General features: G+C 38.3%; 1 protein-coding gene across 2 annotated transcripts; it reads left to right on the top strand.

Moving 5' to 3' along the window:
- The first annotated feature begins 2,223 nt into the window (after positions 1–2,223).
- CAV2 (caveolin 2) lies at positions 2,224–10,922 on the top strand. Of its 2 annotated transcripts, XM_046021629.1 has the most exons (3): positions 2,620–3,179; positions 3,505–3,692; positions 8,709–10,922. In XM_046021629.1, the coding sequence occupies exons 1-3, from the start codon at positions 3,030–3,032 to the stop codon at positions 8,857–8,859; spliced, it is 489 nt and encodes a 162-aa protein (XP_045877585.1). In that variant the 5' UTR covers positions 2,620–3,029; the 3' UTR covers positions 8,860–10,922. The 2 variants fall into 2 exon arrangements, with proteins under 2 accessions (XP_045877586.1, XP_045877585.1); XM_046021630.1 differs by lacking the exon at positions 3,505–3,692 and having other exon boundaries at positions 2,224–3,179.
- Positions 10,923–13,936: the final 3,014 nt, after the last annotated feature.

Genomic DNA, 13,936 nt, shown 5'->3' with positions numbered 1-13,936 from the left:
CACCTTTTCCTGATTTGTGAGAGAAAGAGGGAGGGAGGGAGGAAAGGAAGGGAAAGGAAAAAGGAAAGAAAGACTGGAGGGGAAATAGCTATTTTTATTCATAAAGGTATTCAGATACAATTTTCGATGAACCAGAAAAATTATCTTTCTCAGACAATACACTGAGAAAAGTAAGGAACAAAATAATTATAAACTATCCTACTCATAAAGACTAATCAATTATTAAGTTACTCATAAAAACTAATCAATTACCAAGTCATTATTCCTTAAATATATTAATATGCCATCTGAAAATCAGCTCTCTTATCAGAAGCTATAACAGCTAGGAGTGGAGTATAACAGTATGTATTTATTATGAAATTTTTTAGTTCCCTTGTTTATAGGGTAATTAAAAAAAAAAAAAGAAAAGAAAGCTATGGAAGGAGTAACCCTGTGATCTGGGAGATATTAGAGTATGCTCAGCCATTTAGCTCTAACCCACTTCCTGTCTTCTCCCTTTCCTGTTAGATTTCCCTTTCAGTTAGAAGGGACCATTTGCCTTGGTAATCACTGGTTTAAAGTCCTTGAGAACAGTAGCTAACATTTCCTAAGTATCTACTAATAAGATAAGCAAATTTTTTCATTTTTATAGCTCCTCTCAAAAAATCTTTGGTATTAAAATGATGAAATGAGCCAGAATTTCATCAACATAAGAACCTCACACAGATCAACCCATGGGGGAGGTGCTCAATAAAAATTTGATAGCAAATGGGTGAGTGAATCCTTCTTTTTTAAGTTCTATGGGAAATACAACAAACCTAGATGGGTTTCTTTTAGTTTAGGTTTCAGAGTAACATTTTCATAAATATCTATCATTTTACAAATGAATTTAAAATCTAAGTTGTCCCATTAAGAAAATGTTAATTTCTTCTGCCTTTTGGCCTCCTGGCCCTGCTGCCTGAAAAATGAGTCAATTGCTTTTGATAACTATTGCAAATGTCTTACTAATCCCACTGGCAATGTAAAGGTGATCAGAGGACAAAGAAAGGAAAGAAGCTTAGCCAGATTTTCAGTCACTGCTTTAACTCACTCCAGCACTATGGGAATGACTTTCTTTTTCAGCAATATCTTAAACTCTGGGATTATTTTAAGGAAAATCAACTTTTACAAAATGCTATTTAGCTGTAAACACATTTCTTTTCTGTTTCCTGGTAATCATTATTATGAATTTTATGAGGTATTAATGTCTCCTATTCTATTCACTATTTCACTTTGAAAAACAGTTTTTGGGCAACAACTCTAGGAGAGCCCCAAGACTCTCTAGAAGAGAGTCAGTCTGTTTAGGTGAAAGGAGGAGGTAAAGAAGGACAGAAAAAGCAATAAGCAAAATGCCTAAGTCATCACTTTGGAATGACTGAACATAAATAAAATTGGGAAAGTAAAGTAAGAAGAGAAGAGAATAGGCAAGCAGGACCACCTGCTTGGTGGGGAGGCGCACGAAGACAGGCATGAGATTCAACCATGGGGTTACAACACTGTCATCCATTTAATTATTAGAAATACTGAATTTTGGCTCCAAAATATTTTTCTTATTCAGATCTCGCTCTTTGTATGTAATTTTTATTGTTTCAAAAGTCATCTTTTTTTTTCCCCCCAGAAAAAGTAATGCAGCAAGTTCCAAATACACTGTAGTTCAGCAATACTTAAGTGTGTTCCTACTGTGTCTCAGGCCATGAGCAAGCAGCAGGCACTCCCAATTTCGTTTTTGGCAAATTTTCACTAAGTACTTTCCCTCCCCAAACATGTATTTAAGTCCACCAGACTTTTAAACCTTTATAAACATGCAAACCCCTCCCTTCTGAAAGCTTTTGAGTGAGCCCTCTGGAGTCTGGCTCTTCTCCTGCAGAGTGGCTTTATGGTAGGGGTCTGTTCACATATTTCCTACAGGTAGTTGTGGCTGTGACTGCATCTTGCAGATAGATACCTGACATCTTGGAGATACCTGACATCTTTCAACAGGTCTTGATTCAAAGGCAAATCGAGAGTTTTAATTTAGAAAGGAAAAAAAGAGAGAGACCTCCTTTCTGCTCTGACAGTGCAAACTCCTGGACAGGGAGCTCACCAAACGGACTCTATATCCTCACATTTTCTCCAGCAGGCTCCCACATCTGTGGGCGCTGAGATAGCTGAAGCGCTGACGTGCTTCCTGGATCCTCAAGCACTTGTGGGATTGCCTGGCAGTCAGGTATGTCCTAACTGTGTGTTAAGACCACATAAGAGTTTTACAGGAATTTAATTCTCAAGCGACAACTCTGTGAAGCAGGAACAATTGCTCCGATTCTTTAAAGAGACTTTTATGTATGTATTTGGGGGAGACGGGAGAGAGTGAGTGCACGAACAGGGGGGAGGGGTAGAGGGCAAAGCAGGCTCTCTGCTGAGCAGAACCCTGGAATCATGACCAGAGCCACCCAGACATTCCCAAATGCTCCCATTTTACACGGAGGTAGCGGAGGTCCCGAGCACACAAGTCAACGGTACAGCAGGGAGGTTAAGGCAAACGTTGTGATTCTATACCTGCGCCCCTAAACACCTAGCTGCGTCCCTGCACTAAGTCCATCATCCCTGGGCAGCTCTTAAAAAGTCTCAGTTCTAAGCATCAAGCGATAAGACCCAGGGGGCTCCCCGGAATACGGGTCCTCGTCCCCAGGGCACGCTTCGCCCGCCCGTGCAGGGCCGGAACGTGCCTGCTGGGATGATTCCCGACCGGGAGGCAGACGTGGAGCAGGCCAAAACGCAGCGGCGACTCTGGGTGGGAGCACCTCTCCTGCAGCGTCCTGTTCCCGCCCCTCAGCCTGGGCAGCGAGGCGGGGCTCGGTTCGGGTTGGGCCCCCGCCGGGAGCGGTAGCCCGCAGCGGGAACCAGCCGCCGGGGCCGCGAGGGTAGAGGCGAGGCGGGGCGGAGCCGGGCGCAACGGGAAGGGGAGGCCGTGTAGGCCGGGTTGCTGCTGCTGCCGCCGCCGCCGCCGCCGCCGCCGCGCACTGAGCGCCGCGATGGGGCTGGAGACCGAGAAAGCAGACGTCCAGCTCTTCATGGATGACGATGCCTACAGCCGCCATAGCGGCGTCGACTACGCGGACCTGGATAAGTTCGCGGACTCGGGCTCCGATCGGGATCCCCACCGGCTCAACTCGCATCTCAAGGTGAAGAAGCCTGGGGCGGGCCGTAACCTGGGCCCCGCCAAGGCTTGGGGTAACGGGTGCCCCCTTTACCCCTGCCCGGACCCCAAACCCCCACCCTCGCCACCGGGTCAGCCCCGCGGGGTCCGGGACCCGGAATTCACATGCCTTGGGGCCGCCTGTGTAACTTGGAATTCTTAGCCAAATTCTTGTGTGCCCAACCTCACCCTAAAAGAAGGTAGGCGACCCAGCCAGCTCCTTCCTTCTCGCTTCTTCTATCCGAGCACTCCTAGTTCCCGGGGCTGCGGGTTGGGTGACAGTTGGGTGTTCCTGCGTCTTGCCTCTGCAGGTGGGCTTCGAGGATGTGATTGCAGAGCCGGTGTCTACACACTCCTTTGACAAAGTGTGGATTTGTAGCCATGCCCTCTTTGAAATCAGCAAATACGTGATCTACAAGTTCCTGACATTTTTCCTGGCTATCCCCATGGCCTTCGCTGCAGGAATTCTCTTTGCCATCCTCAGCTGTCTGCACATCTGGTGAGAAAGGGCACACGGGGTGGACCGACTTTCTGAAACGTAGAAATGTTCTTTGCCACCTGCCCCCTGCACTCCCCTTCTCCCAAGGCCTGCTTGCAAGAAGAACAGGCATCAGCTCGCCACAGTAGCAAGAAATGGGAGGCCCTGAAGGGCAGTGTGCTTTTTGGAGAATCATAGGTTGGGTTAGGAGTTTAAACAGTAACGTCCCTCTGCCCTTGGGTGTGATTTTCCTTCTGATGTTAATAAGCGCCCCCCACTCCCTGACTGTGGAGGTGGAGACCTGGAGGCCATGCTTCCTGCCACAGGCTGTTCTCTTATAGGACAAGTTAGGACTTGTGCCAGTGGTTCTGGGCTAGACTCTTATTTCTATCATCACCTTTTATTCAGTCACCACCTGTGCTTGGGCTAAAACAAAAGTGATCTCTGAGCAGAATGCCAGTGACAGTATAATTGAACAGGGATATCAAGCTTGGTTTAAAAATGCTATGGAGGGACTGCTCCAATCCTGACACTAGCAGATGGCAAGAATGTGACCCTGTGTGTGTCCAGTTAAGGTGAGGGCCCCCCCCCAACAGAAATGAAAGGAAAGTCAAGCTGCAGGATAATGAAATGAGAAGGCCTCCAAATTACTTTTTCACCTATGAGACAACATAGGGAGTGGCATCAACTTAAAGGGAAATAATTATAAAACCTCCTGGGCATTAATAGGATGTTTTGAGTAACTTTATTCACACTCAAAGTGCATCATAAAACTTTGGAGAACATTTTAAACATTAAAAATTTTTTTAAAGGAAAATGTTACATTGTTTTAAAAGATACCACCTTGTCTTGAGGGAAAGAACATTCTGATCATCCCCTGTATTGCAACAGTTGTCAAGATTGTGCTTTAGGGCAGTCCTGGCAAAATGTATAATCCTAAATGCCTCCATGTCTTTCTTAGTCACTTCTTCTGGTATTGCCACACCCTAACACATGTTGTGTTCATTGTTAGAAGTTACAGAATTATTCTCAATTCCCCTTTACCTTGTAATTCAATTCAGTTTCTTTTAGTTACTTGGCTAGTTAGCTCAACTTGATAAATTTATTGAGTGCTTAGTTTGTGCTGGGCACTGGGCCAAGGATGAGTAAAATGTAGAATCTGCCTTCAGTTTATTCAGCTTATCAGGGTAACAGACAAGGTACAGAAGTAGATGCTGAGGAAAACTCTGTTAAATCTATTAAGGAAGAGGGAGACACTAGGAAGCCTTCGTAGAGAAAAAGGAATCTAAAAAATCTTTTAAAGGATAAATAAAAATTCTGGGTGCCTGTGTGGCTCAGTTCGTTAAGTGACCAACTGTTGCTTTCAGCTCAGGTCATGATCTCAGGGTCAAGAGATAAAACCTTGCATCAGCCTTGGCACTCAGCATGGAGTCTGCCTGAGGATTCTTTCTCTCCCTCTTCCTTTGTCCTTCCCCCTGTGCGTAGGCTGTCTCTCAAAAATAAATAAATAACCCTTTAAAAAAAAAAAGATAGATAAAAATTCACCAAATAAGTAAAGGACAACACAATTTAATTTGGTCACTAAAGATGGAAGCAACTAAAATATATTGAAAGTGTCAAAAGACTGTTGGAGGAATGAAAATCTTTGCCTTTATACATAAGCAAATTCACTAAGGCCAGATGTATAGTTTGCTTATAATCTGACATTATTAGCACATGGATTTTTTTAAAAGGCACAAGCCAGCATATAAAATTTTGGATTCCTAATTAACCAAAACCAATCGTGTAACTTCTTTCAAAAATGTGAAAAACTGAGTGACCACATAGCATGTTGTGAAATGTTGGCTATTAAGCTGTTTGGAAATACAGAGTGCAGCATTTATAATCAATAAAGCTGGGCTTCCCTAAAGCACTGGCTGAGGAATTAAAGACAAAATGGTTTTCATTTACTAAATGGTGGAAAGATATAAGTAAAGCTACAATTACCCAATGATGCTTTTCTTAACCTGGGTCACCTGAAAACAGATGTTTTTTGTGTGCAGTGCTTCCAATGGTGAATCATCAAACTATTTCTTTTTCAGACACATAAAATGTATTATTTAACCTCAGCTTGTTTTTCAAATTACATTCATGTGGGTCATTAATGTTTAACAATCATCCATTCATCATCAGGCAGCTGTGATTGCAAGTAGAGGAGTTACTTCAAACAAAAAAAAAAATGCTTAAAAGTTAGCGTGTATCTTGATAAAATAGATTTATCATTAATGAATTACATTCCCTTGACATGATAAGACCAGATCAAGGAGAGGCCCTATAAAAAAACAAACTATTTGAGTAAACCTTTCTTCCCCATTGTTTCACTTCCCCTTCTTTCTTTTTTTTCCCTTTTGGCAGGAAATAGGGCTTGTTATTACCAAGAGTTTGAGAACCAAAGCTATGAAAGTATGCAGTAATAGATATTCAACCCACATCACATCATTACAATGGATCTGATTTTAGATTCCTTAAACAAACAAAACAACAACAAAACATCCAGAACTCAGTCTGGTGATGTTGGATCCTAGGTTGGAAGTACAGGTCATGAGGGACCAGTGGGTTGTTTGAGTACCATACCACATTCAGACTGAGATAACCACCATTTGGCAACAGCAGATTATTGGTCATAAGGGGATCACATCAAAGAAATGTGTCTGGAGCACCCTTACCTTTTGTGTTTGCTGGGATGCAATTCAAATAGATAGTCCAACTTATAGAAATATAGTAGTAGCAATTTCACTTCTAGAAGAGTTTTTTTTTTTTTTTAGAAGAGATTTTTATACAGCGAATTGCTATGATAATGCAACCTATATGACACTATAGTTAATACAAAGCTAGGTAAAAGTCTCTGTCCCAAGGGCTTTGTCCAATGGAGGAATGTATAATCTTACAAATTATAAGATTTCTTTAAGAAGTGTTTGGATCCAGTGCCTGAGGGCTAAGTGGATTAAGTGCCTGCCTTCAGCTCAGGTCATGATCCAGGATCCCTGGACCAAGTTCTGCATCAGGCTCCCTGCTCAGCCGGGAGTCTGCTTCTCCCTTTTGCTCCATTCTCTCTCCTTTTCTCTTGCCCTTTCTCTCTCTCTCAAATAAATAAATAAAACCTTAAAAAAAAAAAGAAGAAGAAGCATTTGGATCATGGATCCTCTGACCCACAGTGAGAGAACAACAACTTAAAGAAAATAAAATGAGTTTACTACATCCTATCAACTGAACTCTCACATGTAAGCAACCACACTTCACTGAACTGGAAAGTCCACTATTGTCCTGTGCTTCATTCCCTTTTAGGATATAGAAATTTAAGAAATTATGAGATAGAAAATGTCTCAGCCTATGGAAGAGTGGAAAGTATATTGTCAGTGAAGTAGATTTGGTTAGGAAGCTTTCTGATTTAAACTGTAGAGTACATCAGTTTGAGATCGTTTTCTTTTTACTATATATTCTGACTTCAAATTGTTCTACTTATAAATGATGACATCATATATACATTATAATGACAGCATCATATAGACATTTCAAGGGTGCATTGTAAGTGTTAATCCTTATAGCCAATCTTACGAACTTTGGTTCTACTTTCATTTGTAGTGATACCCCCAAGGCCACATATCAAGTGAGAAACGTAATGTGATAAGAAATCAGAAGTTGTCATCATTCGGGTTTCTATTCAGCTATTTAGCTTCGAAACACCTAGTAATTAATTTTCTTTAAAAATTTCTTTAAGTCTTTAGTACTTGGAACAAAATAAATATAAATGTGTACACAGTTCCTATGAATATTCAGTATTCTGAAAATATCTCTATCAATCAGACAGTTGCCTGATCTTCCCTTCACTGTTAGCTAAGTACAACAGACCATTATTTAAGTCACATTTTAATAGCAAACCAAGAAAATCAACCTTACTTCCTTGTGCCCATCCATATAATAATAAAAATCCCACTGAGGCTACCAGCAAGTCCTTAGAATTCAAAGATACTTCTGTGCTCAAGTAGCACTACTACAACAGAGAGCATTATACAGAAGATTATACAGAAAATTAATCAGCCTAAGGAATATGAAGATTTGCAGTTATCTTACAAAAAGACATAAGGAAAAAATAATTTCAGGATAGTCTCGGTTTTGTTTTGTTTTGTTTTGTTTTTGTCTAAGAGTTCTGACATAATTGCAGGGTTCTTTTAACTCTACCATACAGCTCTTTTCAGTGTATGTAATTACCATGAAAGATTAGTAATATTAAGCATGACAGTGCTAAATTCACTTCAGCCCAAACCTTTAATAAAGGTCAAGATTGTCCTCACTTAAACAGCTTCCACTTTAGGGGCATCCGGGTGGCTCAGTTGGTTAAGCGTCTGCCTTCAGCTCAGCTTATGATCTTAGGGTCCTGGGATCGAGCCCTGCATGGGGCTCCCTGCTCACTGGGAGTCTGCTTTTCCCTCTCCCTCTGCCCCTCCCCCCTGCTCATGTTCTGAAATAAAATCCTTTAAAATGGGGGGGGCCTCTATTCAAGTAGGAAAGACAGAAGTATAGCCATGTATTTATGATACACTTTGGTAAATTTAAGGATTAAGAAATTTAGTACTATAGCACAAAAAAGGAGTGTCCAACCCAGCCTGGCCCAAGGGGTGGAGAAGTGGAATGAGGCAACAGGAAAAGGCTACTTTCAAGTAGAACTCCAGGGAATTATGAAGAATTAAGCAGGTTAATGTTTAGGGACAGAGATCAGGTAGATCATTTACCATTTTATTTATTTTTTTAGTTTTACTGTTTCAGATAGCATGCCATCTATAGAAAGAATACTGGTGTTATTATCTATATGCCTGTTTATTTTTTTAAGCAACATATCTCTGTGCATCTTATCACTATGTGGGTCACTATTTGTTTGTTTCAGATGTTCAGATTTAGGTGAATTAGGCCATTATTATATTTTTTCATGCATGTACAAGAGTCAGTGGCCTTATTAGATTACACCACTAATCCTTACACAAATCTCTTCCTCCATTCTAGGATTATAATGCCTTTTGTAAAGACCTGCCTAATGGTCCTGCCTTCGGTGCAGACAATATGGAAGAGTATAACAGATGTTGTCATTGCCCCATTGTGTACAAGTGTAGGACGCAGCTTCTCTTCTATCAGCTTGCAACTGAGTCACGACTAAACACTTGGACCCCAGGTCTGGAGATTTGGATACTGTCATACTTCTTGACTGTCATAATATAAAAGCACTACTGTTCTGTTCTAAGCGTTCCCAACTGTTCTAATTAAGAAAATTTTTAAGATTGGGCAACCACATGTAGAAATGTTTACTGGCAGATCTTTTCAAATCATGCTTTTCTAATTAATAGTCAAGGATTTAATATGTAACTTTAGAGCCAGAATTATACAGTAGGTTGGCAACACTTAATTTTAAAGGCAGACAATTTTTAGTTTAGTACAAAAGTATACAATTTATAATGACAAATTTATAAAGATCAAGAGACATTTCTCAAACACTAAGTTTTGTGCACAACTGCCTATAAAAATATGGAATTTCTTATTTTTTTACTCTGAAAGTAATACTTTTAAAATTACCTTCGCAGATAAAGTCATGAGAATACTTATAGAAAAAATATACAAAGATCCTAGAAATTATAGTAACAAAAGCATGCAGTGGTGATAGGAGCTATGAAATATAATAGGACAAATAAATGTGAAAATAGATTCATGAACATGTGTACCTTTAAGATATTGTTAACCTACAGATCTATTTAATAAGATGTTTCATTTTACTGTATATTTTGTACTTAATGTAAATTTTGCTCTAATCAGATTGCTTTTAAGTACTTTTATTGTATTTGTTATCTTATTGAACTAATATATAGAATGAGTAAATGTCTCTTTCATGGGGAACTTCACTGGTGAGATTCCACTGTCTTGATAATATAAGCATATATATCTTGTTTGGGAATAGAATGTAAAAGAGCAATATACAAGGCTTTTCTAACTTTTCTAGGCAAAATCCTATAATGTTTTATGACTGAACTTTTCCTGGCTGTGACCTTAAAAATAATCCAAATCTAATTGGTATTTCATCTGGGAGATGCTTTCTCTCTTGTAGTTAGAAATTAAACTTGCATTCTGCATTCCTGTTAATGTCTCACTTTACCTTCAAGTAATACTGGTGCTAATTAATAACATTTTACATAAAGGCTATTTCTTACACTCGAGTACTATTTCAACTACAGTGATTCATGGAGATACACTTATAGGAAAGTTGTCAGTTTGTTGGGCCCATACTATTTAGCTACATATTTATATGTAAGAGACTAAAAGATACAGACTTTCATAAAGTTGTCTGATATGGGATTTGTTACACAGTATAAAATTATTCTTATCACTTTTGAGTTGTAGAGTCCTATTTCAATGTTATGAGTCACTGTTATTTTAAAAATCTCATTATTCCAAAATGATAGGCATATACAAAAGATGTCTATGATGTAAGTGGTTACTATAATTTACATATCTTAAGTGTATAAATGCTCAAATTTTAAGAATTATTATCAGAACCTGAATTAACATTCCTTTGAGTATCTATCTTCATAGATGAAGGATGATTTAACTGGAATACTATTGGGGGCCAAAGTAAACAAATGATTAAACTATGAAACTCCTATCCTTTTGAGGATAACTACAAAAGAGATTTCAAAATTGCCTCTAGGCCATTGTAGCATTCTTAGAAAAGATTCTCATGATCATTACCTTAAAACATTACCACTCATTTGACTACATAGATTTTATTATGTTAGTTAAAAAGATCAATCTCTTGACTTTATAGTTATACTATAAACTATACAACTATATAGTTGTATTTAAAGTGTTTTTTTAAATATGTGGATATGCTGATTGACAAAAGTATTTGATTAATAAAATATGCATTTAAATAAATTATAAGTTTAAATAAATCATACCTTTTCAAATAGCTGTTGATAAGTTTTAAAGCCAAAATGTACAGCATACCTTTTAACTTTTAACAAGTGAGATATATGATTTCCTTATTTCTGAATTGCATTGATTATTCACCAAAATGAATTTTTATTGAGATTTACCATTAACTATTTTATTTCGAAGACTGAAATTTTGTACCAAGTGGATCCAGGTTTCATGTGCAAATATGTTGGTTCTTCTATTTGGGGGTGGGGCAAATAGATGATGAGTATCTATAATAAACTTTCTAAAAACCCATAAAATGTGCTCATTGTTTTCATTACATTAGAGATGAAATTGATCAATAAAGAACATTTTTAAACCTTGTTAAAAACCCATAAGAGAAAAAAATACATGAGTTACTGCTCATTCAGGGATGTACTTATGAAAAATTATGGGGTTGGTAATTTAATTATTTCTTTTCCCAGCACTTAAACAGGTCCCCTGTAAATTTTTCTATCATTTGATGAATAGTATACACAATGAATTGCTCATAAGCCCATCATACTTCATCTTCCTCATGAAATGAAAGTCTCTTGCTAATTCTAAATAAACTGATATTTCTGTTTTCAATTTTTTAAATAAGAAAGTAAAACAATATAAATCACATGTACTTGGATACTGGTACCACGAAGCCAGACTAGAGTCCAAAATTATTTTGTGATGAGTAGTTGCTGATATTGGCATGGATTTTCCCATCAGCTAATCTGGAAAAATGAATAGCCCCTAATAATAAAGCAGGTGTTTGGCTTTCTAAAATGCTTTTTATAGTTTTGAAGAACTTAAAAATCTCCTCTTTTCAAATAGTCATCCACATCCCATTGATTTATTTAGATGTCTTCCCTGGGAAGCTGTTAGAGTGCAGTGAAAAGGGCCCTGCCCTCCTGATTAGGCATCTGGATTCCAGTCTCAGATCTGCCGTTACTGAGGTGTGTCACCTGCAAGGGGTTTAATCTCAGGGTCTCAGTTTTCTTACCCCTTTAATGAAAGAATTGAACTAAAGGATCTCAGGAGCTTGCCATTTCATTGCTTTCTGTGACTTTAGTAGGATGAAGACTTGCATATACATATGCAAGCCAGTCTAGCTGTTCAGACCAAGAATTTTCTAAAAATCATAAACTTTCTATCAATTAGAGGGCCTATGTGCTATAAAGATAATAATGAATGCATTTACTTTTCAATCTTAAGCTGACTGTGAAAATGAGTAATGTGGCTTTGATTCTCCATGACGGGGACTTCAAGGTCTTAAACAATTCTGTTTCTTTATTGTTGTTACATTTTCTCTGAAAGTAATGTGTTATTCTATCTTTTTAATTAATTAAAATATATTTTATTTGAAGATATTTCTACCAAAATCACTGCTGTAAGACCATAATCGTTGCCATTTTCATCTTTTGCCTAGCTAGTTGCCACAGCTTCCTAATGGCCTCATTTCCAGACTTCAGTGATCTCCAATCCATCTTCCTTTTCAAAAGATAGAGTAATCTTATCAAAACTCTCCTGACATTCTCCTGCATAAAACAATCAATTGTATGTGATTGCCCTTAGACCAAAATCTAAACTCTTGAGCTATGGATACAAGATATTCACTCTCAACCCATTGTTGTCTTCAGCCAGTGCCTATTCTAGCCCTTACTGAAGTGCCATTCTGCTCTTGTGTGCCCCACCCTCTCCTCTGTTCCCATGCCAACATCCCTCCTGGAGGCCTGCCCCACCCCCACTTCTAAAACTCCACATCAAGTGCTTCTTCTATGTCTTCAGTTAAAATCGTGTGCAAACCCCTGTTACCACTTGCCACATGGTAAAACCAACCCTGTTAAACCCCCTAGACTATTACATGGTCTTTGAGAACCAAAGACATCATCTTTGGTTCCTAAGACTCTGAAATGGTGCCCAGCAGTCAGTGAGCTCAATCAGTATTTTCTGAATGAATGATGATGTGAATAAATAATTGAAGAAAACTAGGAATGACTGCAGAGCTGAGATAGGAATCACATTTCAACTTCATGATTTTCTTTATTTTCAAGAGACGTTTGAAATGTACTGATTCTAGTAAGGTTTCCTTTCTCACCATTTTCTCACTCATGAATCATCAAGTTGGGAAAACAAAAATGTATGTAAAACATATTAGGTGTATTTCATCCTTTGGGATAATGCTTGTCTTTACTCTCAATTCTCTTACCTAAAGGAAATGTATTTTCACATCTCAGGGGTAGGAAATACCAGCACTTAAAAGCTCATCTGGAAACTTTGTAGTATGTTTAAAATATTGCTATTTCTTTTACTATCGTATTTTCCATTTTGAAATCTATAATACTAAAAGATTGTTTTATGGAGTTTTACATTGTCAAAAACACAATCCCTACTTCGTCTCATTTGAATCCCAGGACAAATTAAATAGCATATAATATCATATAAAATAGTGGCTTCGTTTCTTTAGCTTGGTGCTTTGTCATTTTAGAATGTTTATTTAAGATAACAAGAGCTTATGAAAAAATAAATAAAATTTTTAAAAAAAGATAACAAGAGCTTAAAGAATGTTTAAAAAGCTATACATTAAGAAACCAAAAAAAAAAAAAAAATGTAGGTAGTACTGCAGTGAAAAATTACCACCACTAATGCAATTTATCATAAACCAGGATTTGGTATATTTCTTTCCTTCAAGATATATCTATGTGTATGGGAAAGGACAAGAGAAAGAATTAAAGGAGGAGGAAGCAGAAGATAAAGATATACTAGATATTCAGGCAATAATTTTTAGGAATAAAAACAATTCAGGTTCCCATAATTTAATCATCCCAGTTTCCTCTCCCCATTCACCCCCAAAGGGCAAAATGAGCAAAAGAAGACCCTTTGTTATATTTTTAAGACATTTTTGTACCTCCTCCTCAGCCTTTTTCTTTGGACTATATCTGAAATACCAACAATGGAACCTTACACTTGGATGTTTGTTTAAGTAAAAGATGCCCTTGGGTGGGTTAACATTTCAATCATGAGCAGTCATTCATTACTTTATGTGAATGAAGGACCTGAGAAGGGGATACTGAAAACTACATAAGGGACCTGAAAGTGAGGACTTTAAACTGAGTTCCACATGAGAGTACCAAAGGAGAAGTTGGGACAGAAAAAGGGAAAAATAGGAGCCTCCAAAGACAATGATCCTCACCCATTACAGCTTTGCTTTTGGACATTCCTGCCCCCAAACCTCTAGTGAAGGGGACAATGGAAAATGAAAAGGGATAAAGGGAGTTGAAGTTATCTACGGACTTCTC

Source organism: Meles meles, chromosome 10 (assembly GCF_922984935.1).
Source record: "Meles meles chromosome 10, mMelMel3.1 paternal haplotype, whole genome shotgun sequence".
NCBI lineage: Eukaryota > Metazoa > Chordata > Mammalia > Carnivora > Mustelidae > Meles > Meles meles.
The sequence above is the reverse complement of the archived record's forward strand: the minus strand, read 5'-3'. Positions and strand labels throughout refer to the sequence as shown.

What these genes read in the sequence shown, in the direction of transcription:
- CAV2 (XM_046021629.1), top strand. Translation starts at nt 3,030, where the DNA reads ATGGGGCTGGAGACCGAGAAAGCAGACGTCCAGCTCTTCATGGATGAC. An exon ending in GGCTCAACTCGCATCTCAAG is followed by an intron (nt 3,180 to 3,504) that starts GTGAAGAAGCCT and finishes TTGCCTCTGCAG; the next exon opens with GTGGGCTTCGAGGATGTGAT. An exon ending in CTCAGCTGTCTGCACATCTG is followed by an intron (nt 3,693 to 8,708) that starts GTGAGAAAGGGC and finishes CCTCCATTCTAG; the next exon opens with GATTATAATGCCTTTTGTAA.